The 19,049-nt window shown below is 34.4% G+C and overlaps 1 protein-coding gene across 2 annotated transcripts; it reads left to right on the top strand.

The window, feature by feature from the left end:
* The first annotated feature begins 722 nt into the window (after nucleotides 1-722).
* Nucleotides 723-18,736, top strand: LOC149784852 (lysoplasmalogenase TMEM86A-like). Of its 2 annotated transcripts, none has more exons than XM_089978421.1 (2): nucleotides 723-868; nucleotides 15,370-18,736. In XM_089978421.1, the coding sequence occupies exons 1-2, from the start codon at nucleotides 848-850 to the stop codon at nucleotides 16,096-16,098; spliced, it is 750 nt and encodes a 249-aa protein (XP_089834547.1). In that variant the 5' UTR covers nucleotides 723-847; the 3' UTR covers nucleotides 16,099-18,736. The 2 variants fall into 2 exon arrangements, with proteins under 2 accessions (XP_089834547.1, XP_089834548.1); XM_089978422.1 differs by lacking the exon at nucleotides 723-868 and adding an exon at nucleotides 6,990-7,315.
* Nucleotides 18,737-19,049: the final 313 nt, after the last annotated feature.

Here is a 19,049-nt window from a genome sequence, read left to right as displayed (position 1 = left end):
CAGATTTCATATTGGTGAAACTTTGCAATGATCTAAATTAGATAACATTGCAATGGTCCAGTTAGATAACTTTGCAATGGTCCAATTAGATAACTTTGCAATGGTCCAATTATATAACTTTACAATGGTCCAATTCGTTCTTTCCTACAGTAAGGCTATTAAAAAGTCAGAAAATTTCACCAAGACATCATTGAACAGATAGGTGTAGCCTTCATTACTGTGAAATATTCCCCTACCACCAGATAAAAAGTTTCATCTTGAATATCTAATTTGCAAATAGCTCTGTACAAGAAAAGAAAAATAAGATCAAATAAATATACAGATTTTAAATAAATATATATAATTTTTAAAACTCCTGAATAATGTTGAATTCTAAGTTGTTACGCGTAATTTCTCGAGAAATGGCTATTCCAAGTTGGAGCCAACCACCTTGCAATTTCTCGAGAAAGAGCGCAACAATTTGGAATTCCTACTTGATGCGCACAATTTCTTGAGAAATGGTCTATTCCAAGTTGGAGCCCAATAACTGCCATCTAGTGACTATTTCCGAATGGATATGAAACCGGATTATTCATTGGCTTCAAAAATTAATTTGGATTGCCTTTGATATTTTGCTAGTGGTACCACAGAGACAATAACAAACCAATTTTTATTTGATAAATATAAGCCACGCCTACAGCTTTAAACCAACAGAATGTAAGTTGTATGAATTAACGTGACGTCATGTGCATGCTCAAAATAGAATCCCGATGTAAACAGCTACACAAGGACAAGGCTATCTGCAGTGGGGAAAGTATTGCAGGAGATAGAGCACTCTTGTGAACTCGCAGGATCTTTTTGGTTAGAGATGACAAAACCACTTACAGTTGTAAGTATCAGTCAGATTATTTTCGTCTGTATTATCCTGTGCAATACTTGGAAACATCAGTAAAATAGTGACTTATTCTGGTAAAAAAAAACTGGCGACATGCCAGGCTATTACACTCTCTTATAATTATATGCAAGAAGAATAAGTCTGACTTTACAGTTCCATGTAGTCTCAATATATTTCGCTTGCATTTATTGCTATGAGTAGCCTTTTTAAAGTGAAGAGTGAAAATCGTGTTTGTATTTTCTAGTTTCGTCTTTTCATGACCTACAAAACAAAAAATATAACGTTACGTATCAACATGTAACGCAAGCTCGAAGTGTAGACAACAAAATATAATACCTACTGACAATTTTTGTTTTCAGATTCGTTAAGAAATAGCAAATAAAAATGTTAATAAAAAGCTTACGATTGCCTGTTTAAATTTATAGTTCTGTTGTTTGGTTCGGTTCATAATATATAACATCTTTGTTTATGAATTTTTGCCACGTGACCTTAGCATGCGTCAACGTCCATTGAATATAATCATGTGACGGTTTGTAATTTCCTTTGTGTTATTTGCCTACATACTGCACACCTGCAAACCCATTGACTTTGTTTTGTGGGGTGGGGGTGGGAATAAACTATTTAGGTAAAATACTTGTAAACTGGCTCAGACCAACCACGACCAGGTACTAAGTGCGTTTCTGACGCACAGCCTCATTGCAGTAATATAATTATTTGTTGTGATTTAGTTGGAAACATATGGTAGTGAACATTGTTTTACGAAAAATAAAATTGGCAGACCCCACAAGGAAGATATGTCGGCTAAAATCTGAATGGAAGTGATTCAAACCGTAAAGACGGAATCGAGTTAGACCTTGCTTTGATGGCAGGAAATGAGTGGTGTTTACCAAACGTACAGTGAGAAGATGGATTGAACTGTTAAGTTGATCTAACCTAGTTGTTGGTTTGCTGTTCTAGTTGTACATCACTCCTTCGTTATGATTTATCCTTGACCAAGCCAGGATTTTTCTGCCAGTTTGATAACGGGTCCATTGAGCCTTAATAAAACTGCCGATTGGGGAAAGAAAAGGAGTATTGTATAATAGATTAGGTCTAAAATCTCATACATGTACAACACTTATGGTTTTCATACACTGCCTAGAAATAGCCTCTCTGGGCAGTGTCTTAAACCTGATGGACAAGCTTTGTAAGATGGCATAGTTTCAATATGTCGAGTTTGCCGAATATATTATTCCGTGGTATGACATAATAGAATAATAGAAAGTCACAGTTATACAACAGAAAGGGTGGTTATAATGTCATGTCCCTACAAGTCAAAATCAAATTAATTTCTGTTTCTTCAATAATATAGGCCACCATCATATAATGCATACTAACAAGTCTATATTGGAGCACAGTGTACTTAGAGTATAACTGTTGATGTCAACTACAGGTTTTAATTAAGACATTAGAATCTTTTTCTCTAATATCTTGTTTATTATTTTTAGAAATGTATAAACTTTGTCATTAACTAATGGTAAATTATTTCTGGAAGTGTCACGTTGTATCTATCTACCATAATATTATTTCTTTTTTACTAGAACATCTAAATATAGAAAAAGTCCAGAGGAATGTACAGAGGCAATCCTCTGCCTTGATATTTCTCAACATTCCATGATGACTTGCATTCGTGCACCCCACCCCTCCCCAGTTTTTATCAATCCATTTTGCAGTATATAAACATATTTCTTTGATATTGGCTCTGCACATGCAAACAAAATTCCTGTGGACCTCCATGCTTGTGTTGTTTATAATACACATACTTACTACTTTTTAATGTTAAATTTTTTGATAAATAACATTTTTTTAATCACATGTATTGTTTTGCATATTTCATTCAAATAATCATCAGGAATTCCTTCACCACAGCTGTATGATTATAACTATAATGATACTCTTCTAAATAATTTTTATTGAGATAGCATAATGGATATTAGAGTTTTACTGACACCAGGAATGGAAACACAAGCTATCAATTACAGTAATGAACAGAGGTTACTGTTGAATGTTTTTATTATTATTTACTATTTTAAATTTCACTGCACAATAAAATATTAAGAATATTCTTAGCTGATAAATCAGATCTCCAAAATTAGAGGACTTAAAAACTATAAAACAAGTTTTTTATTTATTTATCCACTAAATCTTTGTAATATTTTATCTCTGAGTGCTGCTTTCTACACATTGATATGAGCCTAGCAACATGGCTTACACAGTACAAGACATAGTTCATCATAAGCAACACATTGTTTGTCCAAAATCATTATGGTGATATCATGTGGGTAAATGACATCATATTCTATTTATAGCACAAATGTGTGTATATAATTGCACAACAAATTTGGAAAGCTTTTTTTTCATGCATCACATTTTTTCATCCTTTGTCATCTACAACCTCTGTAGCACATGCAGTAAAGTGGTTGTGTCAATCACAAGCTTATGCTGACAGTTCATAGTTAGGGTAAGTATCACCTTGTGTACACTACACTTTTGTCTGAAAGCATTATGTAGGTGCATGGCATCATATTCTATTTATAGAAACAAACTGAATTCATAACCTGCATTACATCTGTTTCCAGCACTGGTATATAAAAATACATTTTGCAAGTCTGATGAAACTATTAAATTCACAACAATAAACTGGATGAAAATGTGCCAGACACAGCACATGCCATGTTATGTTTATTATTATTATTATATATATATATATATATATATATATATATATATATATATATATATATATATATATATATAATTAATAAGGCATCAATTTGTTCATTTTAATGAATCTAACAAAATTAGAACTACTTTATCAAGGTCTATATACAAAATAAAGTTACTTTTCTTTTGTCAACCACTCATTATCAGTATGTATTTATATATGAGGAGAACATTGAAGTTCCCTGCTGAACGGTTGTTTATTTATTGACTCTTACACTCTTGTTTGCAGTACTGTCCTTTTCTTTCTTAACTGATTTTTTGTCTCACACATGTAAAAGGCTTTACATGTTATGTATGTCAATGCACAAATCATGTCTTTAATCCATATCATATCTAACTTTAAATATCTTCGAATTAATATAGTTACTTGAGGAGTTTCCTTCCGTTTTATTCAAACACATGGTATCTACTCGTGCTACATTTGGTTACTTGGGCCTTTCATTCAGCTTTAAAATCAATTTAGACCTGGAAAGAATTTGTTAAATTTTTGTAGGTCGTCTCTTACTATTAATAATTTTCCCTCTTTCAGACAGATTTCTCATTTTCTCAGTACAACAAAGTAATTGTTCACCTATTCATTTAATCAGGACGAGAACCCTCGACGGTGTTGGTACCAATCATTGTCCACAAGGGTTCAGCTTGGCCAATGTGGGTATGTGAGAAAGCTTGCCAGTAGCATCCACTGCGTCTTAGTTCTGACCGGGGATTTCCTGGATTTGTACTACACCAGTTATACTGGCTACCATGTATAGCCTACTGTGCTGAAAAATGGTGTTAAACAACAATAACAGCAATAAGGAATCTAGCGTTTCATGGTTTATAATGGGATTTCATTTGCTGATATAGCTAATGTTTTCAATTACTTACCGCGATAATCCAATTCGTTTTTACTCTAAATATTCCTTAATTGATAATCCCTCTGAGTGTTTTTGACTGCAAAAATATTGCTGTAATTTTGTTTCATTTCTTGTGCATGCGGGCCCTTTGTAATTTTTATCACTCATGAGACAAGATTAAAAGTCATAAATGACAATATCCGAAGTTAAGATACTCTTGTATGCAAGTCGGTTTACTATATGAGTAGAACTTTGGTTTCCATATAATTTGATGAGTATGAAAGGAATACTTATTTCAAAAATGTTGACAGGAAAAGATTAATATAACTGACATACACACACGCACTTGTTAAAGTATCTAACCCCAAACCCACCCCAATAATATGACGACTTAAAATGTTGGTATATGCCTACCGTGGCAACACGGAATGCCCGCGAGCTCTTCATTGAGAACTAGCTATGACATAATAGTCTCGGCCAACATTTAAATTGGTAGATAGAAGTATTGTTAATATTGATTTGGTGAAAACCTGTGTACTTCCTCGCCTGTTAAGCTGGATGTATTTGACAGAAATTGGGAACGTACTAGCCCTGTGACAATTTTCACAAGCTAATTAACAGATTAACTGTCTCCAGCACCTTACATCAAATGAAACGTTCTCAATCATTGTAATATCCTAGTCCGAGTTTCCTCTGGCCCTTGCCACCCCATTTTTGATATTTGGACATTTATGTTGGGGTGTAGGGTCAGAGTCCACTGCCTATCAAAAAGTGGAATTCACCGACACCATTTGGTGTCGACATAGTGTAGCTGCTTACGAGCCGGCCCAGCAAACTTTAATGACCTTTCATCGAGATATACCTGCATGAAATCGATAGGAATATGATTTATTTTCTCAGAAATTGCGAGTTTAGCAGTCTTTTTGTTTTTAACCCGATGACAGACGAGATGAAACTACAACGTGGATGAAATTTGACCTGAAACTCGCCATTTGCATTTCGAGTCACATGACTACACCACTCTCGCAACCTACATGTCAATGAAGACAAGGTTCTTCGATTTAATTGCTTATAATAGTCGGTGTCTCACCATGATAAGGCAGTTAGCACTGTTGCCATGCACATACATACGGACAAGGCACTGGATTGGGGCACAACTATTATTTCAAAGGGTGGGAAGATCACTCAAGAAGCAAAATAATTTTACTCATAAAACGGAAATATTTTACCAATGTTGTTATCACCTACATAAAGTGTTTTAGTATAACTCAACTGAAAAATTGCATTGTTGGTACTTTTTTTTAAATAACAGTTGGTTGCAAATATTTGTGTCCCATTCTATCCAGCATGATAAAAAATGGTTGTCCATAAATCATTTCTTTTCACTTTGACCAGTCTGATTAAAATCAGATCTCCACTGTTATACTTTAGGTGGGTCAGCGGAGATCTGATTTTAATCAGACTGCAGTCTTGTGAGACTGATTATTTATAACCTTTTATGGTTCACTGACATGGAAATGTGTAATCTTCTTGTGAGGTTAACACCATTTTCAGCACATGGATGTGTTTGGTATGGAGGCCAGTACATATGGATGAGGCAAAACCCTAGTAAGAACCACGGAACCACCATGGGAATTTATTACAGGGGCTCATCATCATTGCCGATAATTTATCCATAAATTATACATGTACATATAGTACATTTATGATTTAAAGGTAAATTGCAAGGAACCAAGCCCCTGTTGGAAGCTACTGGCAAGCTTTCTCACATATACAAGTTGGCTGAGCCCAAGACTTTAACCCATACTGATCTGTACCACAGGGGCTTCTATCGTTGCTTACAATTGACCTGGCAGTAGTTATTATATAGTACATGTATGACAGGTCAATTGTAAGCAATGATAGAGCCCCTGTCATCTATACAGGTGAATGCCTTAGACCACTTGGCCACCAGGGGCCCCCAGTGTGTGATCTTGATTAGTTTGGTGCTGTCATAAGGCAGTTCACTTTCTATTCAACCTATATTATATGGGCTTCATAGACACTAAATTTTGTATTTTTTCTTGATACATGTACGGTGTGATTCATCATTTAATGGAGCTAACATAACTGTAACAAGATAACTGGGTGGGATTTTTGGATTCACAACAGAACACTTTTGACGATGATATAAATACAATGTTTAATAATGAATGACTTGAATGAGCAATTAATAATGAATATGTGCGTGTATATATAACCCAAATATTGGATTTAATTAACATAAAAACACACAGACTTATGATGAAAAATACACATAAATTAATTTAGCACATACAAAGACAAGGGGTGAATGGTTCACAACGATTTGGCAATGAAACAATGGATATGGTTTACTCAGGTAGTAAAGAAGGTTGAATTTTCCTCATGTAGTAAAATGAATTCAGTCAGGTATTGAAATTATGGTGATAAAAAAGGGACAGAGATTACAGCTTATCTTTGCAGTTCCGAAAGATACAATGGGTTTTACAAACCCCAAAATTAGCCCACGGCTAACAAATTACGTGTATGCAGATACACTCTGTCATCATTACACGTTGTTTCAGCTCCGCAGCTGCAACAGTTTTATTCCTGTGGTTGGCTTTACAGCTTGCACCACATCGACCTCAATCACTGATAACTTTGAATGCTTGGGTCACTCTAGACACCTTAGATATTCTGGAAACTCCAGACAGCTCTACACACTCTGGACACTCGAAACACTCCGAACATTAGACACCCCGGACATTAGACAGCTGAAAATATATCCAGTACCATGTACTATGCATAACATGGGCATAATAACTTAATGATGTTATACATGGTAAGTTATATAGATTACATTACACTGGACAACAAATTTTTACAAAAGTCATGTTACTGAAATAAAATTAGTCAATTCTTATCAATTTTTATGTGCTGAACACGAATATGACAGTCAAATTGCAAAATTGGCTCTAGTTTTTTTGTAATCTGCAAGAAATTAATGTTTACATAACGAAATGCATTCCAATAGTAAAAGGTCAACTGTAATAGCCTACCTATAAAAAATCAAGTCATTGATTACATCTTAGATTTCTTCGCCTGTCTCTTGTACAGCTGTTCGGGAGCATCTCTGAGGAGTGTCCAGCAGTAGTCAGCCAGCATTGTAGTGGACCATTTTCCCTGGTATCTTTGTTCCATTGTTGCGATATCTTGATGAAAACGTTCGCCGTGTTCATCACTAACAATACCACAGTTGCTAGGAAAGAAATCCAAATGGGAATGAAGGAAGTGAATCTTTAGAGACATATTGCAGCCAAGTTTCTTATACTTCATCAACATGTCTTCTACTAGTTCCTTATAGTTTTCTGCCCTAACATTTCCGAGGAAGTTTGTAGAAACTAGGCGAAAAGCATTCCATGCTTGTTTCGCGTCACCTTCCAGCAAGTTGTTGAACCGGTCATCTTTGAAAAGCTCTCGAATCTGAGGACCCACAAAAACTCCCTCTTTAATCTTTGCTTCGCTGAGTCGAGGGAATTTTTCATGCAGGTATCGGAATGCTGGCAAAGTCCGGTCAATGGCTTTCACGAAGTTCTTTATCAAACCTAGTTTGATGTGAAGGGGTGGTAGCAAGATTTTCTGAGCCTCAACCAGAGCTGGGTGTTGGATATTCTTCTCTCCAATGGCTACATTCTGCCTGTGAGTCCATTCCTTCCTCATGTAGTGCATTTCCCTTGCTCGGCTATCCCACTCGCATAAGAAACACATGTATTTTGTATATCCTTGCTGCAGTCCCATTAAAAGGGCAACTACCTTCAAATCACCACAGAGGTGCCAGCTGTACTTGTTATACTCAATGGAATTCAGTAGCTGCCTTAAGTTATCGTATGTCTCTTTCATGTGGACAGCATACGCTACTGGAATAGATGGAAGAATGTTTCCATTGTGCAAGAGCACAGCCTTGAGACTCAGTTTCGAAGAGTCCACAAATAGTCTCCATTCTTGTGGGTCATGAGTGATTTTTAAAGCATTCATGAGGCCCTCAATATCGGAACAGAATATCAGATTACTTTCCTTTCTGAAGAAAGGCTCCAATTGCTGGTGGCGCTTTCGATATGCAGTAATTGTGACATCTTCTTCTAGAAGATTCCATTGTTCTAGTCTTGATCCTAGCAATTCTGTCTTGTTCTTTGATAAGTCCAAATCACGAATCAGGTCATTTAGTTCTTCCTGTGTTATTCTGTGTGGGGTTGATGATGCACCACAGTGAAAATCTGGATCACTGCATGCTGATGGACCAGGAGAAGAACAGGTCGACTCACCTTTGTCTTCGTCAGATGAATCAAGAGAATATTCTGCTGGAGGTTCTGGAATAGGAAGTCCCTCACCATGTGGAACTGGTCTCAATGCAGACGGAATGTTTGGGTAGACTATTCTCGACTTCTTTCGCTTCGTTATTCCGCCGGAAAGAGGAGGAACCAAGCAGAAGTAACAGTCATTTAGGTGGTTGCTTGGCTCTCTCCACACCACTGGGACTGCAAACGGCATTGATGACCTTTTGCAATTCAACCACTGTGAAAGCTGTGTTGTACATGTAGCACAGCATATATGCGGAGCCCAAGGCTTGTCTTGGTCACCAACCTTGCATCCGAAGTAAAGATGATATGCCTTCTTCACTTGAGAATTGATACTTTTTTTCTGGTTGGCAAATGTCACTTCCCCACAAATATAGCAAAAATTGTCCGCGGTATTAACACACTTTCGAGGCATTACTGTTCTTTATTGTACGTAAATGGATAAAATAATAAGTTTTATGTAACAGTAGCTTGAACTGTCTCGCACAACGTCTAAAATATTTTAAATGCTGAACCTATCTGATTGGGCTTTATATAGTACACTGCTTACGTCAGCTTCAGCAGCCGCCTAGCATTAGTATAATAGGCCTACACATGTATAGTACACTGCTGACATCAACTTACTTCAGCAGCCGCATGGCATTAGTATTGCATTGCATCAGAAAATGATGCAATCAACTGTGGATGATGTGAGCATGATGGTATTATGCAATGTTACATCATTATTCCGGATGTTGCTGCAGTCCTACTGGAGAAATTTACACAGTGAAACATAGAAAATGAGGTATATGAATATCTTCAAAACGAGAGCCAATACAAATTTTTCACGGTTATATTCGTGTTCGGCACACCAAAATACTACAGATTAGGGCCTTTTCAAGTCAGTAATGATTTCACTGTTGACCAGTGTTATCAGCACAATAATTACAAAATGACAGGTTCAAAAATAAACCTAACCCTGCTCGATAAGAATCCTACTATATTAAACAGTTCTTTAAAAAATGTAGCTTTACATTACTAATGTAAATCCCTTGCTAAGTCGAAAACAAGAATAGAAATATGTGCATTATACTGCGTACACGAAAGTTACATAGCAAACATACAAAAATAAACGTGGTAATACAGTAGTTATAACTTATAGACTAGAAATTAATAAACTTACATACCTCTACAGCTGAAGATGTGCAGGTCCTTGAAGCTGACTGCTGGCTGACAAGACTTATCCATATTGTAAAGAAATGTACGTACGGTGTGGTATTTATACACAGACATAGTCTGTGCATTGTAGGCATTTGGTTCGTCCCATCGAGAAAACTTTGCACATGTGGCATAGGATGAACCAAACTCACTATTTCAAAATACGACACAATATACATGAATCACCCTTGGGTATCGTTGTACACGAAAAAGATGAAACCCTAGTACATGTATTCAATAAATAAAAGAATTTAATTCCGTGACAATAACGTGTACATTGAATTTGGGGTTTTCCTTTAATTATGCAAAGTGTAGTGCCATTGGAGACAAAAGGCAATTGTTGGTAGCTATTTGTTACTACTTTATCAGAAGTCAGCATCTTTTATTCTTTTGCTTGTCTAGTTTTTTTAAAAAATAATGTGTTTTTCACCTCCTATCAGCAGTAAAATGAATATTTTTTAAAACTAATTATTTTCTTCTTTTATCTGATTATCGATTTTCAGAAATCCTAGCTGGCTTATTTCAAATTGCAAATTAAGTATGGCCATATGACTATTTAAAGGTACACAAGGAATATTTGATACACAGTATCTAAACATTTTTATATTTGTAAATTCTACATTTCATGTGGTCAAATTTAAATATGAATTCAGTTTAACTGTATGTTTTTTTACCTTTTTCACAAATTGCTGCTAATCCATCCCTGATTTATTTATTTTAAAAAACATAGAAAGTACACATAAATACATGTGAATATGTGTATTTTTAAAAAAAAAAAGGAACCAGATCATCAGGAAAACTTTTCATCTTTGCCATTTATTGGATTTGTACATTTGTTTAAATCATAATATATTTTACAGAAATATTTGAATGACTGATATTAACGCTTTTTTTTTATAGTTGAAGCCATCTGTAAGCTGACTGGATTACACTTTTCAAATAGACATAATTAAGGAGTGGGTCAAACACTATTGTTACAAGTACCTGCTTCTTTATTGTTGAACTTGTGTAACTTAGATTTTATAAATTATTATGTGAAAAAAGGATTTAACATCTTTATTGTAAAACAAGGCTAGTTTCTATAAACAGAATAAAATGTAACCTCATCAGTAATATACAATAAGTGGATTTGGTGGGTGGGGGTGACATATCCACATTTGCTCCTGGGTATATGTTCCACATTTTCAGGTATGAAAAAATTTCTTTCTAGTATTAAAAATAACCTTTCTGTAAAAGGTGAAATTAAAAGATACTTTGTTGCAAGAATCTTGTATGCTCCTTGCTTCACAGTATCAAGGGAAACATCATACAGTTTGAACATAAAAAAATAGGTGTACACTCTGCACATAGACACAGTGTGTTCAAACTATAACACACATCCTCATCATTGCTTGCATCCAGGTACACTGACTTCATTTTGTTGTATATTCTTATTCATTTTCTGATATATTGGCTAAAGTGATTTTCAATTTTTTTAAAATAACAAAAAAGACCAATTTATTCTTTTTGAGTGCCTGATTTTTTAAAAATTCATATGCTGTTTGTACTCACTTTTAAGTCAAGTCTGACTGCAAACTGCAGAGACCAAGGTCTGTCATCACATAATGCACTGGCAAATCTGGGTATGTGCAGCTTGTTAGGAGTAATCAGTAGAACAAACATATACCCTGCTCTGACAGACAAGACACAAAAATTATTACTCTCCAATTGCAATATGCAACATAGGAAGTAAAATATTAGTATCTCACTTTGCATGTATGTACATCCATCAGGCATGGATGATACAGTTTTTTTAATACAGTAATTGCAATTTGACTCAGATTGACAGCATTATTACAGTCATTACTTCAATGGAATAAGGTCATCTTGACACTTAAATACCTTGATATATTTGGAAAGACGGGTAATAATTACTATTCATGGAATGCAAAATAATCTATAGTAAACTCATTCTTGACAATGATGAACCTATCATACTTTTTTCTTCCTTGAAAAAGAAAGAACATTATATGCTTCCCAATAAGGTCACTTGCAGACAATATTCTGCCTATTTTACCTTGATGATGGGCAACTTGGCAGCTTTTCCTATATGCGACCACCAAAATAAGCCACTTTGAACAAGGCACACTACAGCAAAATAAACTTATAAATTACAAATAGCTATTAACAGAAAACCTGATTTGTATTCATTTTTGTATGTTTAGTAATGTCAGTATCTTGAGATTTAATGAATTTATTTCAACTTCCAAACACTATCAAATCAACGGTAAAGCCTCCAGCATACCACAAATATGGCTGCTTATGGTGTCATTTGGAATCTATCTGTAGATATATCAGGTAAAGATGATTTGAAATTTTGATATAAAGATATCAGTCATTGTAGATGGATTTCTTAAAACACCAAGTTTCTGAGAAAACATTTTAAAAAATTAACTTGGGTACATTTGGTCTTGTCTAGAAGTGTTTGGGTAGTAGTTGTTTTCTTTGTTCTCTGAAATAGCTACATTCAAGGAGATAATGAAAAAGCATACAGGCTTTCATTTCTAGGCATATTTTCCCATCTTCCCTTCTCTGTTGGTAAACAGTGATTACATTTTTGAAATTTTATTATATTTGCCTTATATTGTTTGATAGGTCTTTTAGCAGATAATATTCTAATTTTAATTCCATTTTAAATATTTTTGACAAAATTGCCCAGTTAGTAATGGATGATTCCAGTGCTTTTAAAAACTGATCATGAAGCCATTATGTAAATATTGTATCTAGCCATTGTTTTAATCCAGCCAAGACCATTATTATAATCCTGCCAAGACCATTATTATAATCCTGCCAAGACCATTATTATAATCCTGCAATAGCCTCAGATATATAAGATAGTTTCTTTTGTTTACCATGAGATTTACCCAATAGCCAATAGATAGTTTCATTTGTTTACCATGAGATTTACCCAATAGCCAGTACATGTAGATAGTTTCATTTGTTTACCAGATTTACCCAATAGCCAATAGATAGTTTCATTTGTTTACCATGAGATTTACCCTGTAACCAATAGATCATTTCATTTGTTTACCATGAGATTTGCCCAATAGCCAACCATTCTTATTTTTGTTTGCAAGTGTAGCAGAATTCTACCAAGCTCACCATAAAGAGTATACATGGGTGTTGATCTTAAGTTTTAGCACATATTTTAGACAAATGAACCTGTTCTGTCATATCTAACCTTTCAAAAATCCAGATCTCGGCCACGTACATGTATGTGAGAATTGGGACTATTGATCAGGAGAAAGGTTCAGATTTAATTCCAGTGTGGAATATGCAAGACTTAACATCCAGATGCATATTCACTATCACCTTGAGTATTTGACAGTTTATACCAGTGTTAATCAGTTTTCTCCATAAGCCAACTCCATACCTTGAGTATTTGACAGTTTATACCAGTGTTAATCAGTTTTCTCCATTAGCCAACTCCATACCTTGAGTATTTGACAGTTTATACCAGTGTTAATCAGTTTTCTCCATAAGCCAACTCCATACCTTGAGTATTTGACAGTTTATACCAGTGTTAATCAGTTTTCTCCATTAGCCAACTCCATACCTTGAGTATTTGACAGTTTATACCAGTGTTAATCAGTTTTCTCCATAAGCCAACTCCATACCTTGAGTATTTGACAGTTTATACCAGTGTTAATCAGTTTTCTCCATTAGCCAACTCCATACCTTGAGTATTTGACAGTTTATACCAGTGTTAATCAGTTTTCTCCATTAGCCAACTCCATACCTTGAGTATTTGACAGTTTATACCAGTGTTAATCAGTTTTCTCCATTAGCCAACTCCATACCTTGAGTATTTGACAGTTTATACCAGTGTTAATCAGTTTTCTCCATAAGCCAACTCCATACCTTGAGTATTTGACAGTTTATACCAGTGTTAATCAGTTTTCTCCATAAGCCAACTCCATACCTTGAGTATTTGACAGTTTATACCAGTGTTAATCAGTTTTCTCCATAAGCCAACTCCATACCTTGTCAAAAGCCTGAGAAAAATCCACAAAAGTTCAAACAGTGGTTTATGTTTTCTGTTTAAAGATCTGTTAAGGAATACAAGACCTTGGGTATTTTTATACATTGGTTTAATCAACCCTGTAGTTCTTGGCAGGCAACCATTCAAACCTTGATACTGTATTAATAATTTTGCTATGGCAAATCAGGATATTTGTTTTTAAGAGAGTATATACTGTAAGCCAGTCTGAGGCCAAGGTTCCAGCAATTATTACCTTGCTACATTGCCCATCTCATGTCATTCACAACTAACCTCATTGTTAAAGCTGTTTATGCAGTAAGTTTGTCATGTACAGTTGTTGCCATGGTGTTGTGTTACTTGATAAGCCTTAATGTTTACATCACAGGTTTACCTAAAGTTCAATGGCATGCTGGACAATGGTCATCTAATTCTGGAAGGTATTAACCCAGTATACATGTAGATGAGCATTAAGACTGGCAGACCATGATGAGTTATGGCTCTATAGAGAAATAATTATTACAGGAAACTACACTCACCATCTTCACTAAAAGGGAAATTTACACATCTTTCGGGAAAATTATAAGAGCATTTACCTGCAAAAAGTTTGATATTTTTACCCCCTTTTTTTTTCAAAATATTATCATTCAGGGGATTTCTACCTTTTTTGTTGAGTCAGAAGAACATCATATGGTTTTGAAATCTGGATTCATTTTGTAATGTACCAGTATATTTCAGCTTACAAATTTATTTATTTACCTGAATCTTTCTTGCTAAGTAACCAGTTGCCCATCACAATGACCCAATTTCCCTATTTTATTCAAGCAAAATTAAAAATGTAATATACCATTTAAAATCGATTTGAGGTCAGTAATAACGTCTAGCTGGGCCAAATATCAATTAGTTTTGCTCTTGCAGCTAAAAAATTGCTAGATTGCAATTGGTCAGTTGAATTTAAGTATATAGGTTAGATTTGTTTCTGAAAATTGACAAGGACCCAGATTAGTTTGATGCCCAGTGCTTTAGGGTATGAAGAAAAACATAATCCATACATGTAATTCAATACAATATATGTAATTCAATACAATACATGTAATTCAATACAATACATGTAATTCAATACTCTGCACCATTTCATAGAAAAACCTGTACTTGTAACACAATGTGTTTAAACCTTAAAAGATAATCCTCATCATTGCTTATGCTTACCACGTACAGTGATGATATTTTAAATTTGTATATTTCGTCTCTTTTGTTATTTATATATAAAATTGTTTGATCACGACATATCATGTTTTATATTTTCTTTTTTTTTTCTTCCAACAGTTAAAGAGTGTTGGGCCCAAGCTTGTGCCTTTCTTCAAGACAGTGGCCATATTTTTTGTGCTGTTTGGGGACACAGACTCTGAACAGACATCATCTCCACTCTTCTTTTGTGTCGTGAAATGCCTTCCAGTAATTTCTCTCATCCTGTTTGTACTACTGCATGGGATGAACTTGACGGAGTATTACAGATACTCACGTCGGATCCTTATCGGTCTCATTTTTTCCTGTTTGGGCGATATATGCTTGGTTTGGAAAAAGTCCTACTTTTTAGTTGGAATGGGTATGTTTGCCATCGCTCACATTGAGTATGCCAGGGCCTTTGGATGGAGGCCGTTTAATCCCTATGCAGGGTCAGTTGTGGCTGCCTTGGGATCACTGGTGTACCTTTATCTTCAGCCAGGGCTGCATGGAATAATGTTACATGTCACTGCAGTATACGTTACACTGATTTGTATTATGGCGTGGAGAGGAATTGCAAGAGTTCAGTTTTTTGATGAATTATGGACATGGACAAAATTATGCAGTTGTGCTGGAGCAATATTGTTTGTCATTTCTGATACGATCATCGCTGTCAACATGTTCCGTTTCGAGATACCCTATGCTCATCCCCTGATCATGCTGACATACTATGCTGCACAGTTTGGAATTGCACTCTCCGTTGTAGATAGTCAGGTTGATGAGCTGTTGAGAAAAACACCCCACATGGCACATAATGGGCACCTGGATTAGTTTGGTCTTCACATTGAACAGCTGATTACTCATTCCATGATGACCCACAGACCCTAGACAATAAATGCATGTGTTAGCAAGTCTAGTATTCAGTCTGCCGTGAAATGTGTCAAATATTGACCCTTTTATTGCAGGGTTTAGCAGGGATTATGTCACTTTGGAAGAAAACTGATGTAGACTATCTAAAGATCCATGTGTTTCAAATGGTTATTTTCAGTGCAATTGTTTTTCAGTTATGCACAATGTACTAGTATTATTTTTAGCTTATGGTGCCTCTGGAAACGGATAAAAGGGCTATTATTGGTTTAAAGTTTGTACATAAGTGGCAGAAACAGAAATACCATTTTTGTGAGATAATGTGAAAATCAAGAAACAAGTTTTACAAATTTGTGCAAATTGATCTCAGACTTAAATCATCACATGTCGTGATGTTTTTAATATTGGCCTTGAGAGCTGGTATTTATTAGTGACTATAATATTTACCAACTGTCTTGGCAGTTTGTAACCCCCTTGTGATTTTAAAATGAAAGGCCTTAGGGAGATTTAAAAAATGCATATAACCTGCCCATTTAATTCATTAATTTATAATTTGTACCCAAATTGTCATATGAGAGTCCCTTGTACTGTCATCTTTCAAACCAAATGGGAGTTTCTTATTAACACAGCATCCATGTTTGCAAGTCCATTTTGATGAATTTGTACAATATAGTTACAGTTTTTCAAAATACATACTGTGGATGTTTTTTAACTGAAGGGCATATTTTTACCTTTTTATTTTCATTTTTTTTTTTAAAGATTAGAAACAGATACAAATATTGAATTTAGAAAATGCAGTGTTTTCCTTACAAAGATTCCACCCCATCACAGAAAATGGATTTTTCCAGGAGCTGAAAGGTGAACTTGAGGGGTCTCATCGTTTAGATTGGAAACTTCCATTTGATTTGAAATTCAAAGAAGAGGAGAGTGTTAGGGACTTCCTGGAAAGAATGGGGTTAGAAGTTTTAAATTAATGAATAATAGGTATAATGACTAAGTTTTGTGCATTTTATCCGTCAGGTTTTTTTTTTTTTCAAATCGGGGGTGGGGTAAAACTGCAGTGGGGTTGGCCAATACTGTATCTGTATGATACATTACTGATTCAGTAGAAGTTTTTATTATTAGAGGTACAAGTGTAATAAAAAAATCACCCATGATTTTATTTCTGTGTCAACACATTTTATGTTACATCATTCGTTATTAAATATTTCTTTCATACAGCATTTATCATGTAAATTATGTTAGCAAACATTTAGAGTTAGAAATTCATTACTAGTCAGAATATTTCTTTGTTTTATGTATTATGTTAGTAAATATAGATTGCAACAAATTAGAGTATTTTAATGTACATAATCTTTTAGCTCATTTTTGGGAGCCTACATGGTATCCTAACAAAAAGCCTTTGGCAGTATGTCTACTCTTTGCTACTAAGATTAGTTGTGTTTTTATTCTATATTTAAAGCTACTGGCCTGTTGACATTATAAAAGAGTAGTAGTCAGGTTTTATCAAGGGAGAAAACTCTGTAAAGATTCAGAACATGGTTAAACTGAGTGGTTATATGTCTTTGCATAGTTGGACAGCTTCTGTATTGTATTTCAAACAACATCCTTCCAGTATAAAAATCTTATCAAAGGTAAATGATTCAGTATTTTTACCTGAAATAGTTTAAGAATTTGTTTAATCAATTCTCAGTGAACTACAGAGAGTTAAATAAAAATTTCAAATATTTTGTTGAGATTTTTAGGGGAATATTGGTATCTGCTTATGATCACAAGAAAGGAAATTTATTATCAATTTGAGACCATTTTATGATTTAGGTTAATTTCTTAGATGATATTAAATATGCCATTCTATAAGACTAATAGAAATTGAGGTACTGTCTCCTGGAATGATTTGTCATATGTATCTAGTAGTATTAAAATAAGCTGTTTTGTCATTTTTATGATAAAGTCATACTGACAGTGTCAGCAAGATAAGATGTTACAAAACTGTTTTCTTTTTGTGACTCTTTTACTTGAGATGACATGGTGACTGATGCAGACCTCACAAGTTAGCTAGGACTGTTGTGCAATTGTGGATAATGCTGATGTCTGATGACGGGTTACAATTTAAATTTGTAATGTGGGCATGTTTGTCCTATTTTCTAGCTATATCCACACTAATGAAGTGTCCCCTATTTTTGAAAACATGAATTTTGTTATAGAAAGATTATTTTATATACAATCAATAATGTTGGGTAAGACAGGGAGATAAACTTTCTTTGTTATTTTATTGTAAATGAACAAATGGTTTTGTTGAATTAAAGAACATCCTGATTCTTTCTGGTATGTCCTGTATGTTTTGTCCAAGATTATTTTTTTCTTTCGTTAATATTTTGTGTTGGAAATCTATTTGTAATATTTTTCCAGAAATGAGGAAACATTATTTTGCCAAAAGATGGCTGCAAAAACTATTGTGTTGATAAATGTAGTACAGAACAGTTTGAGTGATAAATAAATTTACTTGCAGAGAAACAGTATCTTAAAGGTGGTCATTCCTCATGAAACATACTTATGTACAAGAGGCAATCGTTCCATATTAAATACTGATGTAAAAACAGAATATGATGCTTTTATTCCTTTTCCTTTCACTATTTGAGTATATATATATATATATATATATATATATATATATATATATATATATATATATATATACATACATACATACATACATACATACACACCTGTATTTTATGTTAAGTAACTGCACAAATTTAAATCTGTTGGTCAGCTTGTTCAGACTTCATATATGTACTTGTAATTGTTTTCATTATTAATAAAAAGAATAGAATGCACAAGAACTGCCATTGATACTGACCAATCCTTAGGAGTTCACATGTCTGAGATGGAATGTATTGGCAGTTTAGTGGTCT

Source organism: Sinohyriopsis cumingii, chromosome 13, assembly GCF_028554795.1.
Source record: "Sinohyriopsis cumingii isolate HCF-2022 chromosome 13, ASM2855479v2, whole genome shotgun sequence".
NCBI classification, from domain to species: domain Eukaryota; kingdom Metazoa; phylum Mollusca; class Bivalvia; order Unionida; family Unionidae; genus Sinohyriopsis; species Sinohyriopsis cumingii.
This window is presented reverse-complemented; position numbering and strand designations above follow the sequence as displayed.